At 40.0% G+C, this 27,419-nt stretch overlaps 2 protein-coding genes across 9 annotated transcripts in view; one reads left to right on the top strand and one right to left on the bottom strand.

Moving 5' to 3' along the window:
- Nucleotides 1-22,117, bottom strand: part of xirp2b (xin actin binding repeat containing 2b) — a 61,972-nt gene extending 39,855 nt beyond the window's left edge. The window contains exons 1-3 of one of the 6 annotated variants that reach the window (XM_077580269.1): nt 21,936-22,117; nt 21,786-21,858; nt 20,991-21,067 (exon numbers count right to left, since the gene is read on the bottom strand). Coding sequence is in view for 1 of the 6 variants with exons in the window: in XM_077580264.1 (XP_077436390.1) it covers nt 285-363 (79 nt within the window). In the remaining 5 variants the exon portion in view is untranslated. Of the gene's footprint in view, nt 1-284; nt 399-2,202; nt 2,548-20,990; nt 21,068-21,785; nt 21,859-21,935 lie in introns of those variants that run through there. The other 5 variants (XR_013295952.1, XM_077580271.1, XM_077580267.1 and 2 more) reach the window with 5 other exon arrangements.
- csrnp3 (cysteine-serine-rich nuclear protein 3) lies at nt 2,337-27,395 on the top strand. 3 transcript variants are annotated; one of them, XM_077580279.1, is made up of 6 exons: nt 2,337-2,587; nt 3,209-3,249; nt 17,315-17,483; nt 19,996-20,258; nt 21,781-22,077; nt 23,348-27,395. In XM_077580279.1, the coding sequence occupies exons 3-6, from the start codon at nt 17,321-17,323 to the stop codon at nt 24,335-24,337; spliced, it is 1,713 nt and encodes a 570-aa protein (XP_077436405.1). In that variant the 5' UTR covers nt 2,337-2,587; nt 3,209-3,249; nt 17,315-17,320; the 3' UTR covers nt 24,338-27,395. The 3 variants fall into 3 exon arrangements, with proteins under 3 accessions (XP_077436405.1, XP_077436404.1, XP_077436403.1); XM_077580278.1 differs by lacking the exons at nt 2,337-2,587; nt 3,209-3,249 and adding an exon at nt 14,059-14,409 and having other exon boundaries at nt 19,999-20,258; XM_077580277.1 differs by lacking the exons at nt 2,337-2,587; nt 3,209-3,249 and adding an exon at nt 14,059-14,409.
- The last annotated feature ends 24 nt before the right edge of the window (nt 27,396-27,419 follow it).

Below are 27,419 nucleotides of genomic sequence, written 5' to 3'. Positions count from 1 at the left end.
CACCGGGTATATATCCAAACCAATTTTTTTTAGCACTCACCCCATATTGAAAACAACAACTTACTTTTGCTTTGGTAATGTCCTCTTAGCTTAATGCTAACAAACACTGCAATAGATAGGCTACTTTAACTCAAAATGCTGAGCAACAAGAGGAGACTATGACTCTATGATTTTATAAAGTAAACATATTTTACAGTGCTAATTTTCCTATTAGGAACCACTTATCATCACCCTCAACAAGCCAGTAACTTCCCTGCTAACGAACAAACAAACACTAAACATACCATATGCTATTTCCATTTGATTCCACTTTTTTGTTATCAGTTGAACCCCGGCAGGAGACTGCGATCTACAGATTGACATTCTAGTTAAATATTCATTACCGCATTGCCAAAACAACAAATCATTTGGTAGCCCAAGACATTTGAGCAGTAATCTGGGGGGAGGGGGGGGGGGGTGTCTGTGGCAGCTCCAGTGTATCATGACTTGCGGAAACGAGTGAAGACATTAAGCAGTAAAACTCCTCTGCTGGTTAAAGGTCTGCTTTTACACAGAGCACTACATTCTCATTAGCGCTAATAGGATGTCAAAACAAAAGTTTTGTCCAAGCCTTCAGAGAATACTCATGCCATGCTTGCATATTCCAAATTTCAACTAAAGATAATTACTGGATGGAGTATTCCGCATTTTTTAAAAATTTCTTTTGTCATGATGTATAGTGTTATTTTGCTATCCTGTGAATGTAACAAAGGGTTCACGAGCGATCTGGAACTTATTCATGTTCAATTGGCCATATTCACTTGATATTGTTGGTCTTTGGCCGCTTCATTTGGAACACACACACACAAGATTCAATACAAGATCAGTTTAAAACATTTTAGTTCGTAACACTCCGTTTTTGTCGGAGGAAACAATCTAACAATATTTGTTATATATTGTTGTTGTAGTATCATCACATGCTGAGAGCTGTTCTACATATTAACAGTAACTGTTTTTAAATCTCACATTGCTACGTAACTATAATATTAATTATTTGTAATGAAATGGGACAAATAGTTGTGGCTTGCCAGTTCCCAGTATAACGCCAGCGCCATCTGCTGCTCTAGAAGAGAACAACAGGCCTTTCCAAATATATTCAGCAACATCAAAGATCTATTTCCTGTATGTAAATTAATTCATAATGCATGTCAGTACCCCACGTGTAGACATAAACACCAGCAGCCGCCCACGCCGATGACTGCTTTATTCAGAAATAAACCCATGCCATGCATGATGAATGAGCATGGTCATTGTCGTTGTCATTCCACAACTTGACCACAGGGCGGCTGTGTTCGGCAGTAATCACTCAACTGCCCAACCATAAGGAAACATTTTGTACCCTAAATAAAATAAAGCTACCGCTAAAGAAACTAGCTTCGCTTGACGGTGTCAGAGACAAGTAGTATTAATTCAACAATATGTTTACTATTGTGGTGTAGAACTGCACTGCATCACATTGAGAGATGTTTGTTGCCAAAATATAAAGACATTTTGTATAATGCGGTGCCGTTCTAGGACCACGTAATAATAATAATAATAATAATAATAATATTAAACTAAATCAATACTTCTCCGACAGAAGTTTGATCATTACTATCTTACAGATTTTTTCTACAGTACAGTTTATTTGATAGATAGATAGATAGATAGATAGATAGATAGATAGATAGATAGATAGATAGATAGATAGATAGATAGATAGATAGATAGATAGATAGATAGATAGATAGAAAGAAAGAAAGATAGCATAACACTAAAAACAAAACTAAATCATTCTAAATGAGCTAGTCAACATAATTCTCTTTTTGGCTGTAATGTCTTTTTTTTTTATCATTATTATGATTAATTTCTTGTTTTCAATGCCAGAAGCTCGTGGTTCCTTGACTAACACAAGTCAAGTCACAACATACAACCCTGACATATAAAGCCAAATGGATGGGGAATATCTTGCTTCCCGGAAGCTGTTGCGTCATCGTGTTCATGCTCCCGCCATACCGCTAGCATGCTTATGTTTTCTAAAACTTTTAAGCCCCCAAGATCTCACTGAAGTCTTTTTACACTAAGCCTACTTTGACAAATATGATGCGTACAAAGTCTTGAGAAAACGAAGTACTGAAGTCAAGAACAGACACCTGGAAAAAAGTTATTTGTTATTCTTCTCACCATAACTTGGTATCCGAACGTGCACAGGTTTGCGCCGGTGCACACACAAACGCGCGCAGAAAGGACTCTGCGGTTGATTCCTGGTGTTTGAGCTCTGATTGGACGAAGCAAGTCACGTTGGCCCGGGAGCCTGTCAGTCTGATGCCGCACCATTGTTCCCCGGCAGCCGGAAGGAAGGCTGCTGCTACTGCTGCTGCTGCGGTTCCTGCTGCTACCGAAAAAACACCCGGACCGGTTCGTCTCCCGACCCCCGCCCCTGCTTGAATGATCCCTGCGCCCCCCCGCACCGGAGGCTCCGCATGCATGGAGGTCACGCCGAGACGCTGCGTGGAACTGAGGGAGGGGCGTTGATTTAATTGACTGGCTGCACACAGCGACATGAATGGTGAGCGGAGCCCAGACTCAACGCAATTAGCCTTTAAGTTAGTTGACGGCGACGTCTTTTGCGTGTAACATTTCGCACCAGGCTCTAAAAATGACACGTGATGCTTTTTGCTGCGCAGTCAGTCACGTGACATTTGTCCAAACTCTGCTCAGAGTCTGTCCCCCAAAATTGCAGCCACATTTTCTTTGTCTTGCCTGAACTGTGCATCATTTTTGCTTCGCCTGCACAATAGATGTGTCAGTGTTACATAGCCCCCCTCCCCTCCCCTCCCCTCCCTCCCTCCCTCCCTCCATAATTACGGAGAGAGTGCACATGTGTGCCACCCTGGCTTGACATAAGACTGGTGCAAGGCCAGCTTCCTGAAGTGAATCTGGATCCCTGCAGAGTCCACTGCAGTACAGGAAGTCCACCCCCTTTCCCCCCTCTCCCCCCTCCCACAACACCACTATCCATCTCCCCTTATCATCCCCCTTATTAGTGCCAAAGTTTCCCAGCGTGATTTCCTCTTTATTTCCGTGTCTTACATCAGGTTGCTTATTTCTGCCTTACGTTATGCAACCTGCTGCAGAAGCTAATGGAGATTTTTTTCTCTCTCTCTCTCTTTCTTTTTATCCTCCACAGGACAAAAGCAGGCGGCTGCAGTGTAATATCATTTTCTAAAGGTAAGATCGAATTGTCACAAGGCTGAACGGTTGATTACATGCGCAACCGCACACACTAAACTGTTGCCCGGCCGCCTCAAAAGACCCCGTGGTAACGCGACGTGATGTGATGTTGATGCAGTGTAAAGTCAACACAGACATCTGCACCAGTCTCGCCGGATTAGACCACAGAGACGCCTCTGATATCACTCTCATTTAAAAAAAGAAAAAAAAAAAAAAAGCGACTCTTTTGAATATTTCTTGTGCGCTTGATATGAATCCAACATCAGTGACATAAGTTAGTTTAAGATGTTTTTTTGTAATAAAGAGATCTCTTTTAGATCAGCTCAATTATGGTGATGTCATCGCTACAGGCTACAAATTGCTGGGTTGTTTTTTTTCAAACCCACTTTGCTGGGTAGCTGTGGATTTTCAGGGTTAGGTTAAGTACAGTATTTTAATATTTCTGGCGGGTTGCAGAGCTGAAGCTAGCTAACATTTTGTTGTGCGACTGAAGTTGAAGTCAGTTTGATGTAGCTTGATGGCTCAGCGGGTGAGGTTTAGGTTACCCTGGGTTTTCCCTGGGACGAAATACAGTAGAACATGATCATAACTGTTTCTGTGGCGTCATGTGCTGAAAGGTGACGTGTGTTTGTTTGTGTATATTTTGCTACTTGTGGATTGGCGACTCATGTCACTGTGGGCTCCTAAAATTAGGCAGAAACTCCAACCAATATCTCTTAAAAAAGAAAATGTGAAAGAAAGATTAAGATTATTATAATTTTGTTTCTTTCATCTCAGTGTGCCTGGACCACCTCAGAGGTGCAAGAGTTCATTTTTCATTTCATTTCCCGTTTATTTGAGTAGGGACAGATGCTAGAACACGGGCAATTGAAAAACAACTCTCATGTGCAGCATAGCGGCATTTATAGCTAATGCTAATTTCATTTTAGGCAAACATAAAAATAACCATATAAAGCAGTCACATTAGAAGTAACATGTTTAAAACAAAAGCACACAGGCGTGTGCTTAAATAGCCCCCTAACCCTTAATTCATTCCCTCGCAGCCATTTTCACTGAAGCAACCCCCTTCGCTCTTGGCTGTTTTACTGGATTTTGACTCATTGCTATAAAAACATGGATAATGGAACCTATCAAAAGAAAGATTAGTCTTTCATCAGGAAAAAAAAAACACATTTGTATCTGTTTACACATGTCACTTCGGATCGGTTGTTGGTGGTGTAGCGGTTTACTTGCCTGAATTCCGTGCAGGCGGCTTGGGTTCAGTTTCCATTTAGTGACTGCATGACTGAGTGTGAATGATGGTCTGTCTCGATTAGATGCGCCGAGATTAATCGACAACCAATTGATGATCAAATTAATCAACAGCTATTTGAATAATCGAGTAATTGTTTAGTGCCATCGTTTAACTAGAATTAGCCAAATTGTCTGCTTTTAGCCTCTCAACAGTAATTATTCTCTGATTTCTGCAGTCCCTTCATGAAAACGGGCTGATTATTTTTGGTGTTTAATCAAAATTAAGAAATTTGCAAACATCTGCTCTCACTTTGGAAAACAATGTCTGAACCAACAACTGAATCGGTTCAAAAAGGTTGGCAAGTTCCTTCTCGTGTAATATTGTTTATTTTTTTTAAAAATGTGTTTTATCATTAAACAATACCAAATAAACAACAATAACTGATTGATAAACCATTTTCAGGGGGAACTATGGTTTTGTGATGCACTTTAATGCAACATAAACGTTACCATAGCTATTCAATTTATTGATAAAATAATGGAATAAAGCAATTGAATAATCAACACTTTACAAACAAGTGTGCCACCATCTTGTGGGCAACAGTGGAATCACACCCAAAATTAACGCAGCCTACAACAAAATAGAATTGACAATGGCAACATGCATTTTGAATCAGTCCTTATTAAATTGGGGTGGGGGGGGGGGAACCCCTAAGGAACTTTTTTTTTTATAATTGCACGTCCACTACAGTAGGTGGCAGTGGTGTTGTCATTGCCAGAGCGTGCACAAGCAGTATTAGCTCCTTATTAACAGCAATTTTATAGCCAAATGCAACTATTAATAGCTGCGCCGAGGAGTTGGTGAGGGGTGGGTATAAAAAAAAAACAAAAAAACATTTGAGAAACACTTGTATAAAAATGTATGAATCAACATGTGACAAAATACAAAACCGTGAATTAAATCAGCGTTATTAGGGAAATCAGCCCCCATTTGAATGCTATATTTTGCAATGACTGTTTTTCCATCCATTAAACAAAAAAATCACATTCACACCATGATCGAGGTTATTTATAAATGATAAGGCTTGTCTGTGGAATGTGAAGCCCCCCCCCCCCCCCTCAAATCCCACAGCCCTCCCAGCCTGTGTGCGAGATGAAAGCATCCCCGTCTCCATGAAATGCTGCTTTGGCAGGCTCGCTTTCTGCCAGCGAGCCTGCTTTTTTGTGAACTTTGCGATAACATGGGAAAATACAGTCATAAATAAGAAATCGACGCATGAATTAATGAGGATTGTGATTGACGTGATGGCTGAGGGTTCCTGATGAGGGCTGCGTGTGGTTGTGACTGGAATTAGAGCAAATCAAAAACACGGGTCCGACTGTGGGACTGCTTTCTCCGCCGAGGTGACTTGTGATCGCGCCTCGTTTGTTTTGTACATCAGGCAAAAAAAAAATCTGTTATTTGCAATGCAAGGCTGTAATCCAAAGCCAGAGTGGTCATCATTGCTCCTTAGTTGTGTACGTAACGCACAGCCGTGCTTCCTCTCCTTTCTGGCTGGAAGTGGAGGAAGAGCAGATCAATGGTTCCCAGTACTGTGTAGCGTCGCTGCGGGAGGGAGGCTGCGGCTCCTCCGTCCGTGAGTGCTGAGCAGCACACTTGCACCCGCGCATCGCTACCCCCCGCCCCTCCTTTTTCATGTGTGCCGAGCAGATCTGTCTGCAGCCTCGGGCTAGTGCAAGTTAACAAATGTATGTGAAGTCTCATTTGCATAAATCCGTAGATGTCCCCCTGCATTTCCATAACTGGATTCCTTTGTGTGTAATTGTGGAATGGATATGTGTCGTTTTGCGTTTGCGCAGATCGACCGAGATTGACGACGACGACGTTTGACAAGTTTGCTTAATTATTTGCTCAGTTGCACCAGTTAATCTTTATCACACTGCTGGGATAACACTGCCCGCTATGCACATTTTGCATAAATTGTCAGGTATGAGTGCTGTGTGCGTGATGTGACGAATTAATAACACACATAGAGTACAGTAACTGTATGATAATAATTTATGATGATTATTTTGGGATACAAATTACATTTTTACCAAGTTTGAAAGGCAAAAAATCTGCATCTCAAATCATCATTCCTCATTGCAATGAATAGAAATGGCGTCAATGCGTTCCAGCCTGGTGTTTTTTTTAAGTAATGAAAGTAGTGCTCAATACTATTTTACATTATAAAAAGATAACTAAATAGAAGATATTAAGCAGTTTGTGCATCATGGTTAATTCATTGCAATTGTGCGGCTCCTTTTGGTGACAGAAAATGGGCACAACTCCGTAAGATGCAGTAATATTCAACATTTTTCACTGAGGATAAAGAATATATGTCTGTGTGTAGATTTATAAAAGGTGTCTACATGTGTTACTCCAACGTGTGGGTTCAAATATTTGTCGCGTAAATTAAATTAAATGAAAAGGGGAAAAAAAATTCAATGACACCAATGCTATTCATTAGCCTGTCTATGGCATTGTTTTGGATTGTTAGCATTATGCTAAGCAGACTTTCCTAAGGCAAAGATACGTCGTTTTAAATACATAACATGTGATTTTCTCTGTGCCGTATATCCTTAAAGGGATGCTTGACTCATTGCGCCATTTTCAGCAATAAAAAGTTAATATTTTGTCCAGAATTAATTTGATAGCATCGTTATTTTTCATGTAGGATTAATACATTTTAAAACTAATCTTTTCACTTGCTGTCGACTGAAGATGACATCACCTGTGCTGAGGAAGTCGGTAACGACCATTTGCTGACCAAACCCAGAAAACAGTTGAACTATGATTGGTCATTACCTACTTCACAGGTGATGTCAAGTGGAAAAAAATGTTTTAAAAATATATTAATTCTACAAGTCATCAAATTAATTCTGGACAAAATACTAACTTTTTACTGCTGAAAACAAGTATCCCTTTAAAAACTTGTAAGTCAGGTCACTCTTATCTAAAGGCGCCAATGTAGACTAATTCAGATGGCGTAAATAAGATACACCATTCCTAGATGTGATGTAAATGTACGCAGATGGAGACTAACTGACCTCTCACTAACACTCGTGCCATTTATTTTAAGAACAAGGCTCGACAAAAGAGCATTGATGAATATCTGAGCAGCGTGTGTTTTTAGTGTGGGGGGGGGGGGGGGTGTGATCCACTGACATCATCTGTTGCCGCATATAACCATCTCGGCCTCAGCGGAGTCCAGCTGAGACCTATGTTCTCTCTCTATATCTCTTTTTTGATCAGTTCCTCCGCCACGCTCTCTCTCTAACGCCTCTTCCAAGGCCGCCTTTTACGGCCGAACGCGACACAGGTGATGGATGGGGTCGAACGCAAACCCCGGGCTGGCTGCGCGGCGCTGGCCCTTTTGTGCTTTCAGGGTTTTGTCTTCAAGGCGCCGCAATTCTATCAGCCAGTTCCACTGGGATGCACCCTCGGCTTCTCTGAGTGTACGGGAATGAAAAAGTGTGAGAGTGGAAAAAAGAAATGATCTACTGTGCGGCATGTCGCGGTGTAAAAACAAGTTGTTGACGATGTGATAGAATGGCATAGCATGATGTTAGGGGTGTGAATTGCACAGTAAATCACAAAACAGTCTATATTATACAATATTGCGCCAAGGATCGAAAGAGGACCAGGGTTATTATAGTTTTGGAATTTTCATGTTTTTGTTTTTTTTTCAGGGTGGTTCTGTTAGTTTTAGTTTAGTTTTTAGTTATTTAAAAATGCTTAATTTTAGTTTAGTTTTAGTTAGTTTCTTTTTTTTTATGCGTATTACTAGTGCGCAGAGGTGGAAAATCCAGGTCCAGAAAGTAAAAAACCCTGCCACGGTTTGGCTTTAGCCATTGATGCTAGCTAGCTAGCTCCCTAGCAGGTAAATGTGTTAACATCATGGGAGCTAGCCAGCTAGCTACCTAGCTAGCAAGCACCTGGGGTGCCAAACTGTGACAGAGTTTTTACTTTCTGGACCTGGATTTGCCACCTCTGCTTGTGTGCAATATTTAATGAACACCATGAAATAAAAAAAAATAAAATGAAAAAAAGTAAATAATTTCTACCCTAGCGTTGCATTTCGAGTGACGTCACCTGAAGGTGCTTTTCTATTGGCTGCTACTTGATGACGTCACTTCTGTGTGACACGTTCAAACGTCCTTGTTCCGGTTAAATAAATATACTTTAAATCACATTTAAAATCATCCCCAAAGGCTCATGCATTACATGAATTACCAAAGACTAAAATGGAGGACATTTTTGCTATAATTATAGTTTCAGTTAGTTTAAATTTTTTGAAAAGCATTTTCGTTTTAATTTTATTTTGTTAACGAAATGTTTTTTTGAATTTTATTTTTCATTTTTTTGGGTTAGTTTTCGTTAACTAAAATATTCTTGACCACACACTTTCTAACCAGATGTGTGACAAAAATGCAATTTTAAATATCCCCCACCCAATTTTTTTTTTTTAAACAAATAAATAATCGAGGGCCCACTGAGAGTGTGGGTGCAGGCCACATGTGGCCCGCTGCCCACAAGTTGCCCATCCCTGATTAGGACCATGAGGACATTTTAAATCTCTCTTGCAAGGTTGACAAGGCCTTACCGTCGGCCTTTCGTGTTTTAATTGTGGGTGTCAGTTCACCTGTTCCCGGCTTCAGCATTAACTGCGCGTTGAAGCTAAGCTGTTTTGATGTACGCTACTTTGGCCACCGCAGGCACGCTGCGTGAAATGCTCGCTGACAAGGAGCCACAATGCTGAGATGGGCTGTTCTGATGAATCATGAAAATATTTCCTTTAAAGATGTTCTCTTATTGAGATGCTCCACGCAAAACACTTGGAGGCATAACACTCCTTCGGGAGCATGTTTTCGATCATTCATTTGCTGACGGCGCATAACCGAAAACTTAGGACATATAGTATTTCAGAAATGTGTTTTGACCAACTGTCATAAATCAACCATCCAGCATAATGAAGTGCTTTAATGCAGACTCTGTGGACAGCTATTTAAGTCCTGGGACCAACATAACAGAATTTATAGGGGGGGTATTTCCAGGCAGTGGGTTGCTAACGCTAGCTAGGAAAGCAATATGTACATGAAACTCGCCCTGCCTTCTCATATTAGTACGGCAGTGACATAATTGCACATTGAAAAGCATTAAGCATGTATTAAATATCCTCAATATCCTGATCATGTCCATGCGCTAATACACTCTTTGTCTACACTAGTAAGATAATTCAGCGCGCTAGTAGAATGACTAGGATGCACAAATCCCCCTCTTCTACTTTCTACTATAGGTGCGCATGCGGGAAAATCAAGTTTTAAAAAAGCCATTTTTTTTTTAGTACCCGCCCTAGTAAATAGTATTACTATTTCTATACATTATCCTTTAGTAATACTTAAAAAAGCAGAAAATAGTTACGCGCTGTGTATTTAACCAAACCCCATAATTTCCTAATGTTCACTAGCTTAATGCTAACACAATCTGCAAAATGGCACTAACTAACAGACTAACAAAACTAGCATCACTGTCGTTTTAATAACCATTAGGCAAGGGATATTTGCACACAAATGATGCAGATTGACGATATAACAATATTCGTAAATTGTTTAATCCCTGAAAAAATAAAATAAAAATATTATTGCAGTTTACTGAGCCAAGTTTGGTTGCGACCGTTTCGTGTATTATGTGTATCTGAACTCACCTGTTTAATTCTGTACCTTTTATTTAATTATGTCATTACTGTATGCTGTTAATAAGAACAATTCCGCAGCATGCTATTTTTCTGATAAAAAAGTAATAATAATAAAATATCCTGATGTTTTTTTTCTGGGGAGCCGGAAAGGATTAATGATGTTTGCATTCATTTCAAATGTGGGAAAGATAATTTATTCGCAGAACAAATTAGACTCATTTTTCAAGGCACCGCTGTATTTCGCATTAAAAGCACCTTTCACACAAAGAGGAGATCTGGAGTGGATTTCAAGTGATCCTCATTTGCTTGTTTGGAGAGCATTCCAATCATCATGTTTTGGAATGCACCTTTTATCCAGCGCAGTGGGAGGTGGCCACTGGCCAACCGTTTTGCATATGACCTCAATATTATTATGACTGCACAAGCACTTTTGTTCTTTAAGCTCGTTTGCGTATGATTGCCGTCTTCACTTCATCGTTTTAAGGAAAGGAAATATAGGTCAGCGCATGGTGAAGCAAATGCATGGCATCCCTCCAGTCTTTGCATCTTATGTAATAGGACAGAATATAAATGTGATACTCAGACAGACAGACGTGCACAAAGTGCCTTCCAGGGACAAATTGAAGAGAAATTGACCAGACAACCGGAGAATAGTAGGTTAGGATTTGATTTATATGTTTTGTTCCACTAGCAAAACTTTAATTATTGACTCTCTGCATGCATCGAAAATGGGGATCATAGAGATATCGAACAAAAATAGAATTCCATAGATTCAGCAAGAGCAAATCCCTGTTGCCCTACACTAGTATTTAATAAAGACAAGTAGCGTAATGATGGTTATATTATGTGTATTGTATTGTTTAGGCATGCGCTCACTGGGAATTTCTGAGCTGATATAAATACCATTTCCTATACTGAATTCCCATTAGAGGATATAACAGACAAAAGGAAGAAGAAAAAAAAAAGGGTTTTAATGCACACCAAGCCAGTGATACCGTTGTAGCAAAGAGTCAGTGTTGATTTACATCAACCGATAACCAACAGTGAGCATCTTCTTATTTTGCCTGCTGCACTTCTCTCATTAGCCTGACTTGCTCTTTTGCTCTTTGCGATGCAGCCGTGTAATCTTGGAGCGCTCAGCGGTGCACTTCCTCTGGCCTCCTTTTCAAACTGCATATTTAAAAGAGGACGTTTCAAACGGGTTTGGGGAAGGGGGGCGGGGGGGGTGGTGGGCGTTTATGAAAAAACTAAAACACATCTTCAATTATATACTACGACTGCTACTATGAAGTACACGATGTAGGCTACACCTAAAAAAAAAATAACTATGACCTTTTTACAAGTTTTTGGAATGTGTTTGTGGCATAATAATAATAATAATAATAATAAACAGATAATAATACACAAGGCATATAGTCTATCCTCTACAAAGTACTATTAATATTGCGGCTTACTGACTGACGAGTGTCCGCATTATGTACATTATATCCATACGTCTGTATTATAGTGGCCCCATGTGGTTAAGGCATGAATACTAGAAGGAGCAGCACAATTTCCATTGAATTGAAGCAAAGTTGTGGCAGACACTGTTGAATGATGCCATTGCTAATATATGAGTACTATTCTCGGTATATATTAAAAATACATTTTTTTAATAGGTTTTAGGTGAACTAATGAATACACACACACTCGCACGCACGCACATACACACACTCACCCACATACAAAAAAAAAAAGAGAGCAATGATGATGACATGTCAAATCGGTAAAATTACCGAATGAACAATACTGAGCTCTCCAGAAAGAAAAAAAAAAATAAAAATAAATAAAATTTCCATTGAATTGAAGCAAAGTTGTGGCAGACACTGTTGAATGATGCCATTACTAATATTAGAGTACTATCCTCGGTATATATTAAAAATAAAATTTACAAAAATGTATTTTCTTTTTGAGGTTAGAATGGATTAAAGGCATTTCCCTTATTTATTTTATCTATTTATCCATCAAATTTATTTAGTGCACAAATGTTGTCTCTAAGATATGTTACCTAAAAAAAAAAGAAAAAAGGAAGGCTTGGATGCTCTCCTCAGCCTTCACACAGCAAATATCGGCACCTTAGTTGTGTACATACACAGCTTTCGATAACCATCTAACAATATTCTTTGTTGATCCGTCCAGCTGTGACTTTATTGTATCGTCGACACTCGGCGCTCTCACAGCGTACTCTCTGGCCTCAGCAAGCAGCTGTTTTCCGACACAAAAAAAAAAAAAGCACTAAAAGCTCACTACCTTTACCACATCAAAACGACACAGTTAGTGGCTGCCTGGTGAGAGAACTGTGCAGAATTTCGCCATTAAAGAGCCAGACGGTACCCCGGGGAGTAAGAGGGACCAAAAGCAGAGATAATGAGAGCCAATATTGGTTTTTAATCACGATGCCATTATTGACATTAGCAGACGCAGCATTAACCACCTGTCGTAACCTTCGGGGCTTTACAACACGTGCTGCTTTAGATTGAATACAATGTAAATGTAATGTGTTAAAATGTTTTATGTATGGTATATTCAAGCATTTGGCACATACGTTTTTATACTGCATTGTGGACGCTTGTATTTTCAATCCCTGTACATGAAGCAATATCGAAGTGACCTTGACTGATAAGCCCGCTCGGAACAACAGGCTTGCTTGCTTTCCTGTCGAGCTGAACTCTTTTTCTCCACCCAAAACCTAACCAGGCTGCATACAAATCTCCCCATGCTAATTTACTGCGCACACTCTCACAGATCACTTCTTGTACACTGCTCTGTAAGACTTGTGTATATTTGATGCTTCAAATATTAAAAAACTCAAAGACAAATTGTTTTCCAGACTGTTTCATTCATCTCGCCAACACCTGTTAGAGGAAGGACATGATTGTTACATATTATGTAGGCTAAGCTAAGCTAAGGCTAAGCATGTCGGATACGTGTATGAACTGGTCTGTGCTGTGGTTGAAGGATGGAATTCAAGTGTGAATTGTTGTCAGAGGAGGACGAAGGCAAGGAAAAAAAGCTTGGAGAGGTCACCGCTAACGTCATGTGGTGTGTTCATGTGATTGAGTGACACTCGGCTAACATGCTAACACTGCTTACGAAGGCACAGTCGTCATGTCGATTGGCTTCATTTTGTATTTCCAGATTTTGTTAATTTTTTTTTTATTATGGCAAGTGGATAAATTTTTGGACATTAAGCGATTTGGAGCTTTTTTTACGTTACCGGTAAGCGTTTTAGACCTGTGCCTTCAGTTTCTCCTTACATATATCTACCATTCAGTTACAGGCGTAACATATATACAACTATATCTAATAGGAAAAGCATGTTTTGTTACCATCTTGCGGCTTTTATCGGAAATTACAAACCGTTTTGGGTGGGTGCCAATTGCTCACAGAAATGAATGAGATTTTTTTTTTTTTCTTGTGTCACAACATTTCGGATGTCCAAGTTCTTGTGTGTGCCGTTTGAATGCAGATGTTCTGTGATTTTATATTCCTATCAGATGGTTTAAAACAAATACGCCAAAATACGCCTCCTCATCCGTTTCGCTGACACCCCCCCCATACCTCTGCCTCCTGCAACCCCCCCCCCCCCCCCTACCACTGCTAGCCCCTACCCACACACCCTCCCTTTTCCCATCTACCATGTTGGTAAAAATATCTGCAGACAGCCGGAGAGGAGGCACGCACTCTCTCTCTCTCTCCACTGTTCGCTCTCTCTCTCTCTCTCTCTCTCTCTCCACTGCTCTCTCTCAGACAATCCACCCATGTGACTTCTCAGGCTCACTGTGCCTCAGCTCCATTCAGCCTCCTTGCCTACCAGCCGGCTGCCGCTAATGAGCCTTTGTGTGGCAGGGAGAGCAACACTATGACAAAGAGGGAGCTAAAGTGTGAAAGCTTGTCTTATTGCTTCTTGTAATAAAGCGTACAGTATCGACAGTCTCATCTCTCAGGCTGCATCCCCCTCTCTTTGTCTCTTTTTTTTTTTTTTTTAACCTCATGCTGATGGACCTCTGGGGCCGCTGCAAGTCAGTGGACTGAGACAAAATGGGAAGCTCTTCATCCATCATGTGTGAATTGCCGCATTAATGATAGTGTAGCGGTCCTGCTGTGGGAAGAGGTGAAAGGAGTCAGAGTCCGCCAGTGGATGCAGGTCAGTGATTCCCGCGAGGGCCGGCCGGCCGCCCGGCCGGCGCCGGAGGGAGTTGCCGTGATGCCGCATGCATGTTTTGCCTGTTGTCATCCCATTGCTGTGTTGTGAATTACGAGGAGGATCGAAATGTGTGTGTAAAATCAACGAGTGACGGTTGGTTTGAGGATAGGGGGAGCCTTTTCAGGTTTATATATATATATATATATATATATATATTTTTTTAATTAATTAATTTATTTATTTACATTATTTCAATCCCTGTGGTATCCTGAGTGTAAGAGAAGCAACGGTTTCTAATATTAAGCATCAGCTCGAGTGATGGAAATTCATATCTTATAATTTAGATTTTGAGTTGATATATATATATATATATATATATATATATATATATATATATAATTTTTTTTTAATATATATATATATTTTTTAATATATATATATATATATATATATTTTATATATATATATATATATATATATATATATATATATACACGTGCACTCACACACACAAAGAGAAACCTGCAATTTTTCAACGTTCTATTTTATACACTTTATATAGATGTGACTATAAAAATGTCAGCAAAAGAACTAGAACTTTTTGAAAATGGTAGCAGGTGTGTGCTGGCTCAAATGTAACATGAGTTTGGGATGTGATTGGTTAATTTCAAACACAGTGACATACCCAGTTATAAGAGGGTGTGTACACTTTTGCAACAACGTGACGTAACTTATGTATTTCAATAGGTCACATTCATTTTGGAAATTGTGTTGAGAAATGAGTGTGTGACTTGGTTTATGTTTTCTTAATTACTAGAAAGACAGAAAGAGACTTTTATATTGACGATACAAAAATATATGTACATGCATTAAGTAGCCTATATGTGTGTGGATATACACATTAGTGTAGGACCTTGTGCAATTTGTTGCTGTGAAACAGTGTCAACATGGGGAAAGCACTAGTTGTGAGGGTACACTGGAATCTCCATGGAAACCACTTTTTAATATCAAAGCCTAATGCAGCCTCAGTGCAGCGCTAAAGCATACGAATAGGTTGCTAACAATGGTGTCTAATTTGAAACCTTTTGGAAGCCGCCCATGCTATTTCTGGTGGAAATTTCCACAACCACAATTTAAGCGTGAATGTCTTATTTTTTTTTTTGTGACATCCGTGTGACTGAACAAACAATTGAGAATTTGAATGATTTGGAGGATGTGATGTGTTTTCCAATATAAAAAAGGGGAACTGACGACCCTCGCCTTTACTTTCAAATGTTGGGTAGTGATGGTTAATCCACAAGGCTGGAGGTGGTTGTGGCACCCCCGCAGTAAAAAAAAAAAAAACCCATGGAACAATGAGCCTCTCTTTCTGGCAGTGGTGGTTCTCCTATCTGGGCTGCACCTCTTCTTCGCATCTCTTCTCTCAGGCAGCATGTCTCCCAGGAAGCATTTGCATCTGTAATGACTCGATAGCAGAGCCCCAGATGAAACGTGGCGGCCGTCTGTGAATGGAACTCCCCCACAAGCTGCTCCGACAGATAGACAGGATGAGGCTCGCCGAAGATGCCGGCCCTTCTTGCTAGTTTCCAAGCTGCCAGTCATTGCGTGCACAAAAGCCGCAGTGCTGGTTCTGCCGAGGTTATCAGGAACTCGGATTTGTTCAAGCAGGGACCATAAACGAGGGATAGACCAATAATCGGTCTGGCCGATGTTGGGCATTTTGACGAATATCGGCATTGGCCTTTTTTTAAATCTGATGGCCAATATAAGGTCAATCCAAAACTATTTTAATCTCAGGGATCTATTTATTTAAATTTTCAGTTAACTTTATGTGAGATGCTGCTGACCCTGGGAACCTTTTGAACCATTTGTTTTTGTTCCACATTAAAACAAAGAAATGTGAAAGTTTAAGAATTCAGGTATTTTATGTAAATTTGGGGGAAATACATTTACTGTAGAAAACTATAGAGAGCTATGGCATTTACTTGCTTAAGTTTCCCAATTAACTTTTTAAGACGTACTAATAACATTGGAAGCTCCCTGAACGTTTCGTTAGAAATTTAAAAGGATGTCTGTCTAAGATTTAAAAAAAATAATTTTATCTACATTTTGAAAAGTCTGAAAAATTGTTCAATAAATATGCTTTAAGACATTGTAACAGAATCAAGATTGGCATTTGTATTTTTTTTATGCCAGTATCACCCCCCCCCCGCCCCCCCTTTTTTTTTTTTACCGAAAATGAATTTCGGCTTCTAATATCTGTTATCGCCCTCTTTTACTCCTAATAATTGGCATTGGTATATGCCCTGAAAAAACACATCGTTCTATCTCTACCATAAACAATTTCAACTTGACCCCAAAAAATTCCCACCAAGCGGTACAGTTAATTTCCCTTGAGCATGGTCAGGTGCATACCTTTTATGCATCCATATTGTCAGAGGTTGTGCTACCCAAACAACTGATCTGTAACATAATCCTCTAACCAAACTGAACCTATTTTGCATACTTTTCCTGTTCAGTACAAACAACATGTACTAAATATTCAGAACGCATATTTCCATAAATGAGCTTTTCCATTGTCATAAATGTTGGTTAAACCAACCTGAGTGTAATGGTGCCTTTTTGAGCCACGCAATTACCGAAGCCAAATGAACTTCCTCTACATCAGATCGAGAATGTAATTAGCGACTTTCGCTGGCCATCGCTACTCCTTTGTGCCGAGGTGATCAATTGCCGAGGGAGCGCCAGGCAGAGCGGCGGGAGAGCCGGAGGTGTGGCGGGGAGGGGTGTGTGTGTGTATGCGTGTGTTCGTATGCGGTGCTAATTGAGTGTATAGAGGATTACAGAGGCTTCCTAAACTGGATATTAAATAATGCGTGGCCCCTTCGCCGTCTTTGTGTTTCAGGTGCAGATGTGTCAGGCCATGAGCGGAATACTGAAGAGGAAATTCGAGGAGGTGGAAGCCTCCTCCTCCCCGTGCTCTTCCTTGAGGGAGTCTGATGATGAGGTATCCTGCAGCGAGAGCGGGGATAGCAGCGACAGCGTCAACCCGTCCGCCTCTGGCCCTTTCACCCGTGAGTGTCATTCACCGTCGCTAACAAACCGGGGAGAAGGAAACGCTGTCGTTTCATTAGGCGGGAGGAAACAAAAGGAGGTAATTTTAATCAAGATGGAGCTAATGGTGTTGTTCCTGAACCGGGCCTTTGTAGGAGGCGGTGGGATATGAATGCACAGTCATAGGCGTGCAGAGGAGAGGCTAAAGTGATGCTGAGAGACCGCTGGTGTAATAGAAAGGCGAAATGCACTGGCAGCCTCCCTTATTAGGAATAGCATCAGCATGCCAGCCCTGCAAGATGAGGTGATGACGTCTCAAGCTGTGCACGTACCCTGTAACGCCCTTTCTAAGAACAGCTTCACATAATACAATCTGTCACTTGTTTTTAATTATTTTGGGGGGGGGGATAATGTGGTGAACTAATACTATGCTTCAAGCTGTCTGCCACTCACAGTTCAAGTTTAATGTTCAACTAAACAGAGAGAATTTCACCTTCTGTACCTAGCCCTTCAGTCCACTAGCATAATGCTAACCCTAAATAGCGGCTAAGTTGCAGTGCTATATAACCCCTCATTTTCATCCAGTGCGGTTGCCAAACAAATAAAGCCGACCTTCCGCGCTTCAGATTGTGTAGTCATTTTCGCCCATACTAACAGAAAATAACGTGAAAACGCCACCGAGAAATCGTTGCATTCACGTTAGGCAGCCTTAGCGAGTGGCAACGCAAGATGGCCGCCGGTGGCGTCACTTCTCGCATCACGTTTGACATATGTCTTCTTTGAAAATGAATGCTTCAATGACGTCAGCTGCTGTTCTTTTTTTATTTATTTTTTACTCATTCACTGCCATTGACGGTTATAGACGTCAAATATTCATTTTAACTATTTCTATTAGTTTTAAATTTTTTCCCACTTTTGTTAACAAGAGTATGAAAACCTAGATTTTTTTTATTGTAAATTTAGAACAGATATAACGTTTGTGATTAATCGTGAGTTAACTTGTGAAGTCATGCAATTAATTACGCTTTTTGCAACATGGCCCTGGCTGATCTCTTATACTCTGCTGCCACCTGCTGGCCGTTTTTTAAATAACTGCCATTGCTTCATGCATTCTCTCCAGTTCGGAGGCTGCATCACAGCCTTCTGTATGCTCTAGCATTAAAAAACATATAAATATGTCTTTGGTAGCATGGTGATATTTAAAATAGAATGAATTTATAAATTTTTGGGAGCAAATGAGCTAAGCATCCCTTAAGCAATATTTCATTACTTTTAAGAAAATAATCGTAATTTGGACTGTCAAAAGGTTGCATTTTGTTGACCAAAGGCTTTCACATGCCTACCGACTACAAGGTTCTGTCTGAGCCATTTTATAACAACACAAAGTGCTCTCAAGAAAATCCCCTCATTTTATGGGAAGAGGCAAACAGATAAAAATGGATAGAATCCGGAAAACGGGCAGATCATCTGACAAGACGCTTGTTTAATGGCCTCTGGTGCACTGTCATTTCTAACTCAAAATTTTTGTTTATGAATTGCTAATGTTTTAATCAGCAAAAGAACTGGTAATACTACACAGTCATATATTCTTTATCCTATGTGAAGAACAACTAATATGAGTGCTGCATTGCTACATTACAAGCTACATTTTTTGGCCTCTTAAAGAACAAAAGACAAGAGTGGTAGAAAATATTTTCATCCCATTCACGTTCTCTTTGCAAAAGACTCATTTTGATTCATCACTTATATTGGATGTCATCAGCTGCAAGTGCAGGTGTACCTAATGTTGTGGTTGGTGAGGGGGAGCGCTAACATAAGGAGAGGAGCGCGTCCCCGGGGTCTGAGCGCGGCTTCTGTCAACCGCAGCTGCCAGCGGACGGGGGGGGGGGGGGGGGGGGGGGCCCGCGAAGACTGACCTTCTGTCGGTTGTCATGCGGTTGCGGCGCCATATGATGGAGGGGAGATCCATCCAATGAGTCGCTTTGCAAACGTTCAGGCGCACTCACAACGTGCCTGTAGCATCTGCTAAAACAAGCTCATTAGCATTTGTTTTGCTGGAGACGTAAAGTGGGCGGGGTTGTCCCGTGTGGAGAACTTTAATGTCTGATAAGGGGACGTACATATTGTGAAGGAGTACTCTTCAACTCAGGGCCAGCTGGGGGGATTATTTATACTTAAGTGTTGCCTTCCTCCCCCTCAAAGCTTTCTGTAGTAGTTCAGAACTGGGATGATTTTTTTTTTCGCGACAGTCATGCAAAGCATTTCTTATATTTCACGCTGTTAGGGACAATTTTCTCTGCAAATATATGCTTCATGACTTGCAACTAGAGTGGCTTTAAAAAAAAAATAAAGACATTTCTTGTGCATGCCTTGGCCACCTGGGGGCGGTATAACTCTTAAAACTGCAGGTCAACTCAAAACGAACCCAAATTGAGTCCAAAACAGACGTAATGTTAATATCATGATATCTCGCCTTTAAAACGTGCTATAAAAAAAAAATGAACATGATTGTTAACCCCGCGTTTTCCTCAGCAGCCGGCTCCATCCTGAAGCGAGAAAAGCGTCTGTGCACGAGGAGGGTGCACTTTGAGAAGGTGACCGTGTACTACTTCAGTCGGAGGCAGGGCTTCACCAGCGTGCCCAGCCAGGGTGGGAGCACGCTGGGCATGTCCAACAGGCACAGTTGGGTCAGGCAGTACTCCCTCGGGGAGTTTGCCATGGAACAGGAGAGGATCCACAGGGACATGCTGAGGGACCATCTCAAAGAGGAGAAAGTCAACTCCATCAAACTCAAGGTAAAAAGTGTTCATTCCTCAATTTGCAACTTTGGAGGAAGTAATGGCCGTCACACTTTAAATAATAAATATTGGCGCTGTTGAGTGGAATTCGCGCATCTTTATAATCACTAATATTCAGGAACGAAAGAAAAACATCTTGCTTGAGGTATCAAACTAGAGTAACCCCCCCCAAATGACTCTATTAGTCAAACTCTTGTTTATATTGTCTGTAAGTCAAATGTTAACCACTAGATGGCAGCACACTTGTAGTTTGGGACAGTGTAAATTTCAAAGAAGAAGAATGGAACAGGAAATACCTTAGTTTTTGTTTAAAATGATTGAACAGCAACTGTAATCCTGCTTTTTATGCCTACAGATAATGTACATAATTGGCCATGATTATTAAATAAGTTACACTGAAAAAAATGGTACTTCATTTTATTCAGATACATTTTACATAAAATATGTTTCTGGATCCCGATGATTTTATTGTGTGCAACAACTTGGTGATATAAAACTGAGTACATTTTTTCAGACACAATTTTTTTACAAAGCGATTGGTACTTTATCTGTCCATTTCGTCTTGCTACATTGCTCTTGTTCTCTCAATATATTAATGTATTTAAATGTGTTATGTATGTAATGTGTGTAATATTTAAAAGTGTCTTGAAAGACCTTAAAAAAATTAAGTAATATACATTTTACAGCAATTCCTTTTTAACGAAAGAGGTTTACAAAAATGCATCTTACCTATTTTCACTTTTTCCTCTCTTAAGAAACATCCAGACTTTAAATCTTGAAGCAACACAATGCAGCACAGCTCCCACCTAGTGAGGGAAAAGGCAGAGGTTTACTACTAAGGGTGTGAATTGGCTAGTACCTGTAGATTCGATCCGTATCACGATTCATAGGTCATGATTCGATTCAATACTGATTAATCCCGATACGAATCTAAAAGTTGATTATTGCTATTTTTTTTTAACTCAAATTTAGAAAATACTAATCAGTAAACTTGTACATGTACACTGTAAGATTTGTATGAAAATGTATTTATTTATCTGAAACTTCAGGCTTATAAATGTTAGCCACTGTATTACAAACAATCTGTTGCAATCTGTTTCATGTTTGAACAGCATTGAAATAAAATATTAAAGTTTAATGTTCCTTTAATATAACATTCTTCCATGCTTAACGTGTGAACCCTAACCCTTAGTAAGACGTTTTGTTGAATATTCCCATTTAATAAAAATGCTGTTTAAACATCGATTCGGTCGCATATCGAATCGATTTGAGAATTGCGTGCTGTAATTTAGCGATTATTGCCAAATCGATTTTTTTAACACCCCTATTTATTACACTTCTAACTAAGACAGTTGACCGTTCAGAAGTTAGATTTGCGCTCAAGCTATTTGAAACACTTTTTACATTAGTCAAATTACGGACAAGATGGAACAGGGCCAATAGTACAGATTTGTGAGAAAAAAAGAAGAAAAAAAATCATCATCAATCAAGTTCACCACGAGTCCCTCCTGCTTTCTAGCTTACCAAAAACGGAACAGTCGAGTCCGAGGAGGCCAATACTCTCACCGCCGAGGACATCTCCGACGACGACATCGACCTGGACAACACGGAGGTGGACGAGTACTTCTTCCTGCAGCCGCTCACTACGAAAAAGCGGCGGGCACTGCTGCGTACCTCCGGGGTCAAGAAGATTGATGTGGAAGAGAAGCATGAACTTCGAGCCATCCGTATGTCCAGAGAGGATTGCGGGTGCGACTGCAGGGTCTTCTGTGAGCCGGAGACATGCGCCTGCAGCAATGCTGGGATCAAGTGCCAGGTGAGTCATAATAAAAATCATTAGTAGGCCTCCATGACAAAAATCATGAACAGTATATATCATGATTACCTAATATTATTATGAAGGTTGTAATGATAGACAAAGAATGAAGATTTGATTTTTGTCCACTTCTGACTCGTGGTACTGATACACGGAAAATGATTACTTTATTACCATTATACAATTTTTGTCCAAACTCAAGCCTTCATTCAACATCCGAGTTGAAGCAATGAACTCAGCTCACTTTACAACAATTAGACGTTGGTAAATGGTTAACAATTCACCCAAAAAAAAGAGATTTCAAGCTGTTTAATGTCACTACCAGTTGAAGTTTACTGCCAAAATATACACAACACTGCGAGAACGTCATGTGGTGGATTTAAAACGACATAGATGAGCCGTTCGTCGGCTAGCTTAACGCTAATGCTAACACAATGAGAAACGCATACGGCCTAATAAGAAAACCATATTTAAACTTAGTGTAGCGTCACATTTAGACAGTCATAACAGTACTCATTCATATTGTCTATTCTTATCTTTTTCAAGGAGCTAAAACGCTTATATTGTGCAGACGTACATGTACAGTACCTTATAGCCCTCTGTCTGTCTTATACTGCCCCCTGGTGTTCAAGGCGGGCAGCAGCATAAAGGCCATTGTGTGTTTCTATTTTTTATTTTTTTTCAAATTATTTTTAGAGTAGCCTATATATTTCTGATTTAAAAAAAAAAAGTGCCTGGAACGGATCATTGCAAACAATAATTTGATATACTGTATACTGCATTTCCCAACCGTAAGAAAAAATCAATTACAAAAACATTGGTTAAAGGGATACTTGACTCATTTAGCCATTTTAGCTGTAAAAAACTAACATGTTATATAGAATTAATTTGATAACTTAAAACCACATTCTCCACTTGCTGTTGACTGAAAATGACATCACAGGTGCTCAGGAAACAGGTAACAACCAATCATGGCTCACCTGCTTTCTGGATTGGTCATGTGTTAGCAAACTGAGCCATGATTGGTCGTTACCTGTTATCTTAGCACTTGTGATGTTAATTTCAGTCAACAGCAAATGTGTTTCTGTTTTTTAAATGATTATTATTAATTGTATATGAAAAATAGTGACGTCATTATAGAAAAAATATTATCTTCTGACTCCTGAAAATGGCTAAATGAGGCAAGTATCCCTTTAAAAATATGACATCAGTGCAGTGTTGTTATTATTTTCATTCATTCATTCTTTTCTTTGTGGTTTGTTCCCTCTAGGTGGACCGCATGTCATTTCCATGTGGCTGCACAAAAGAAGGCTGCAGCAATTCGAGTGGCAGAGTGGAGTTTAACCCCATCCGCGTTCGGACCCATTTCCTGCACACCATAATGAAGCTGGAGCTGGAGAAGAGTCGCGAGCAGGAGCAAGCTTCCCCCACCAACTGTTACCACGGCAACGAGGCAGTCGGCTCAAACCCTCTGGTTCAGTCTCAGCACAGGTTGGACTACGCTTTGCCCGACGCCGTTCCGCAAAGCGCCGGCGTGCACCTGCAACCGGCCGGCGAGATGGACGTGCCGCTGGAGGACGAAGATGAGGAGGAGGAGGAGGAGGAGGAGGAAGAGGAGGAGGATGAGGACGACGAGGAAGAGGACAATGAAGACGAGGAGGATAGCAGCAGCGTTTTCAGCGGGCTTTCGGACTCCAGCACTCAGAGTTTAGACAACAGTGACTCAGAGGAGGACGAAGAGGACGAGGACGGGTCGGGGAACTTGTGTCACACCGAGGTCGTCCCCTTGGCCTCCGTGCTGTGTTACGGCGATGACGACAACCACGTGAACGGGAACACTTATTTAATGAACTCCTCATCCGCCGAGTACTATCAGCTCGGGAATTCTGGCTCTGCTCCCGGTGGCCCGAACAGCCAATCGGGTGAACCCTACGGGGAATCCTTAGCATTCCAAGAGCCAATCAACGGCACCCAAACCCAGGGCGCCTTCCCCAATCCGCCGGTGGACCAATACTCTACGAATTTTAACTTGGGCGGGAGCCACTGCGCCCACGAGAACGACAAGCAGCTGCCATCCAAAGCGGACTTTGTGGATCCGCCTGAGAACCAGTTTCACAACTACCTTAACAATAACGCCCACGCTCCGTTCAGCACTCACGGCTCGTGTGTCACGGCCGAGCCACCGCAGCAGTCTAACGGACACGCCGACTTGAATTTACTTGCAACGAGTACCAAGAATCTCTCTTTACCGGCCGTGTAGAAGGTGCCACGTTTACGTCTTGGGTTGAATTGAGGCAACTGGATTTATCTTGCTTGTTAAAGAAATGTCACCTTTATTCCGTTTTAATCCATTTATACATGTGCAAAGAATCGTCATGATCTACTCCAGTCTGACTCGCTAATGCTAATTAGCGCGCTACTCGCGGCACTTTTATCACTCAAAAGAACGGCTATTCATACAAAAACGCTTCAGGAATGTTTACAGAGAAGCATGTTAACATTCCTCACCGGCATATCCGCTTCCGCTGAAAAAAACAACAACTTTATTGGCATAGCTTGATCGTGACTTTTTCTTTCTACTCTTTAATGTGGCTACAACTTAACAGTGTATCAGAACGCGTGGAACCACACTGCCTCTAAGTGGCCAAATCGAGTACAACATAAACAGCGCTCTCAATAAAAGGCACAAACAAACAACGGCAAGACAGTATAAAATTAAATAAAATTGATTTTGGGACATTTAAAATTGATTCGGAATCGTACTAAATGAGAATCACGATTCTTATCAGAATCTTTTTGCAAACCCCCTAGTGTTTATGCAGGGCAGTGTAGTGAGGAGTGTAATGACCTTGAAGAAACCAAGCAGCCTTCAACATAGGCGAGCGTCTTTCCCAAGAAGAAATGGACATTCCTTTTGAGGCAGGGCGAATGGTCGCATTTTGAACAAAAAGTACACAGTAAATTCTGTGGAGTATATTTTATTCTAAACTGAGTGTATTTGGTCCCACTGTAAAATAGAGTAAAATTCAAACTTGGAAGAGAGTTTAAAAAAGCAAACAGTAGGAGTGGCATAGCTCAGGTGGTAGAGTGGTAGTGTCCCAAGCTAAAGGTCATGAAGTTTTTTTTGTTTTGTTTTTAATAAAATAGTAACATTTTGTTAAAATCTCTCCTTGCAAAATGTACTTTAATTTCTGAGTGAAAAATCTTTAATAGGTTGGTTTTTTTTTTCTTTCAGGTGATTGGCAAATTCTCTCGTACACACTAAACATACTTTAAATAAAATGTACTCTGAATATTTGACTTACTCTCTTCGTTTAGAGTGGGACCTTAAGAGTAAAATTTACACTACAGATTTTTTTTACGGTGTCATTGTACCACAAGGTGCAACGAAATGGAACAGACTAGTTGGGAGAGAAAAACAATAAGGATACAGAAAGGGAGCCAACTAGGTCACGTTTTACAATGCCCAATTTCCTCAGATGAAAAAAATAAATAAATATATACATAAAGTGGGAGGATAAAAACAAAAAAAGCCTCAGACTAAGATCCTGTATGGATTTGAGGGAAAAAACTCAGCAAATAGGCACACATGAATACACAATATCGCAAATAAAATTTAAATAAAAAAATGGACTACAAGTATTTTTTTTTAAAACAAATTCGCGACCAACATCCACCAAAAGCCATTTGGATGAAAGGTGAAATATCTTTAAACAAACAAAAACGCAATTGCCTCAATTCAATCCTGGCCGATTACCATAATCTGGTATGACTGAGATTCTACACGAACATCTTAATTTTTGGAGGAAACGCATTGCATTCATGGCCTTTGGCATTGTCCGAAACTTCACTTTCAAAGCAGATCACGGCACCGTGGCACATTTTCATCGCCGTCGTCACGGGTTTCATCGTAGAAATGTTTCGGAGGCCTCGCGTACGACAACGCGGAACGAAGCTTAATGACGTCACGCTGAGCAATGTTATCTTGTCATTTCAGATGTAAAGTTCTAGTTTGGAGCAAATATTGTACTGTAGATGGAACTTTTATATGTCTATCGTGTGTGTTGAAATGTGCAAAAAGGATTACCGTCAAGTTTATTTATTGTTTAGGACGTATACGTACAGTATATATTGTAAAAGTTTTGATAATACGCATGCTCTTTTTGGAATTGCAGCAGTATTTAAAGGGAAGAAAAATGCTATTGTTTTATACAAGGACAAAAAAAGCGCTTGTTTTTTTCCTTACTATGACGTGCTTTAGAAAAGCATGAAAAAGCCTGAGTTGTCATTGGTCCGATTGTAACCTTTGGGACTAAAGTGTTGGTTGTGTTTTATCAATACTTGAATGGTGAAAAAGTGAAGAGTCGCCACATTGAAGTGTTTTCATTAATACAGGGATATTAATTAAAAAAGCACTTTGAAATGTCTCCAAAAAAGCTCTGATTTAAATTCATACTGAACACAAAGTAACTACAAAATATTTATCTAAATTAATGTGATGTCTTTTCTGGTTAAATTTTTTTTTTTTCTCTCATTTGAAGACAGTACAAACAACGTTCCTGTCTGGTTGTTTAATGAGGTTTATTTATGCTGATCCATGAAATTAGGTTGTTGTGTGCAATAGTGATCTACTAAAGGTATTCCACTAATTATTTTTTGTTTCCTCTATGGCTTAAGGCTGCCTATTTTTTCCTTTATAATTGCCATTGAATACATTAAAGATGGATGACAATCAAAGCTTGATATTAGATCATAGTAATAATTGAGTCATTGAAAATGACTAAGCAGATACGTTGCAAAATAAGCACTAATTACAAAAAAAATCAAAAGAAATCAAGTACTCAGCTGCTAATGCAGGATTTTGTGTGTGTGTGTGTGGTTGTGTTGAGTTTGGGCCTTGTGTGGGTACAAACTGCTTTCATGCAATGGAGAGAATCAATAAAGTCGTTATAGTACTGATTTATTTTACAAACACACAGTACAGTGTAAGGGCGAGACACTATGATGTTGCATCCGGTCAAAAATTCAGTTTTTCCCCTCCCAGTATTTATGAATGATATATTTAAACATGTATTTATTGTGGTCAGTCAATATTGGGTAAATTGCTTCAGTATTTTAAAATGGTCATTTTTTTAAATGCCGATTGTGAGTTGTAAAAGCTTCATGTGCCTGATTTTGTTTTCATTTTTGTATTTTGTGAATTGCACATGTTTTGCACAAAGTGATACTTTTTTCTGTTTGATTTTTATCTGTAGATAGAATTTGCTTAGTTTTCATTTTTACATGGTTTTGAAATAAATGTCATTTGGTCTTCATGATGCAATGTTTGAATTCCACGTCAA

Source organism: Vanacampus margaritifer, chromosome 11 (assembly GCF_051991255.1).
Source record: "Vanacampus margaritifer isolate UIUO_Vmar chromosome 11, RoL_Vmar_1.0, whole genome shotgun sequence".
Classification (NCBI taxonomy): domain Eukaryota; kingdom Metazoa; phylum Chordata; class Actinopteri; order Syngnathiformes; family Syngnathidae; genus Vanacampus; species Vanacampus margaritifer.
This window is presented reverse-complemented; position numbering and strand designations above follow the sequence as displayed.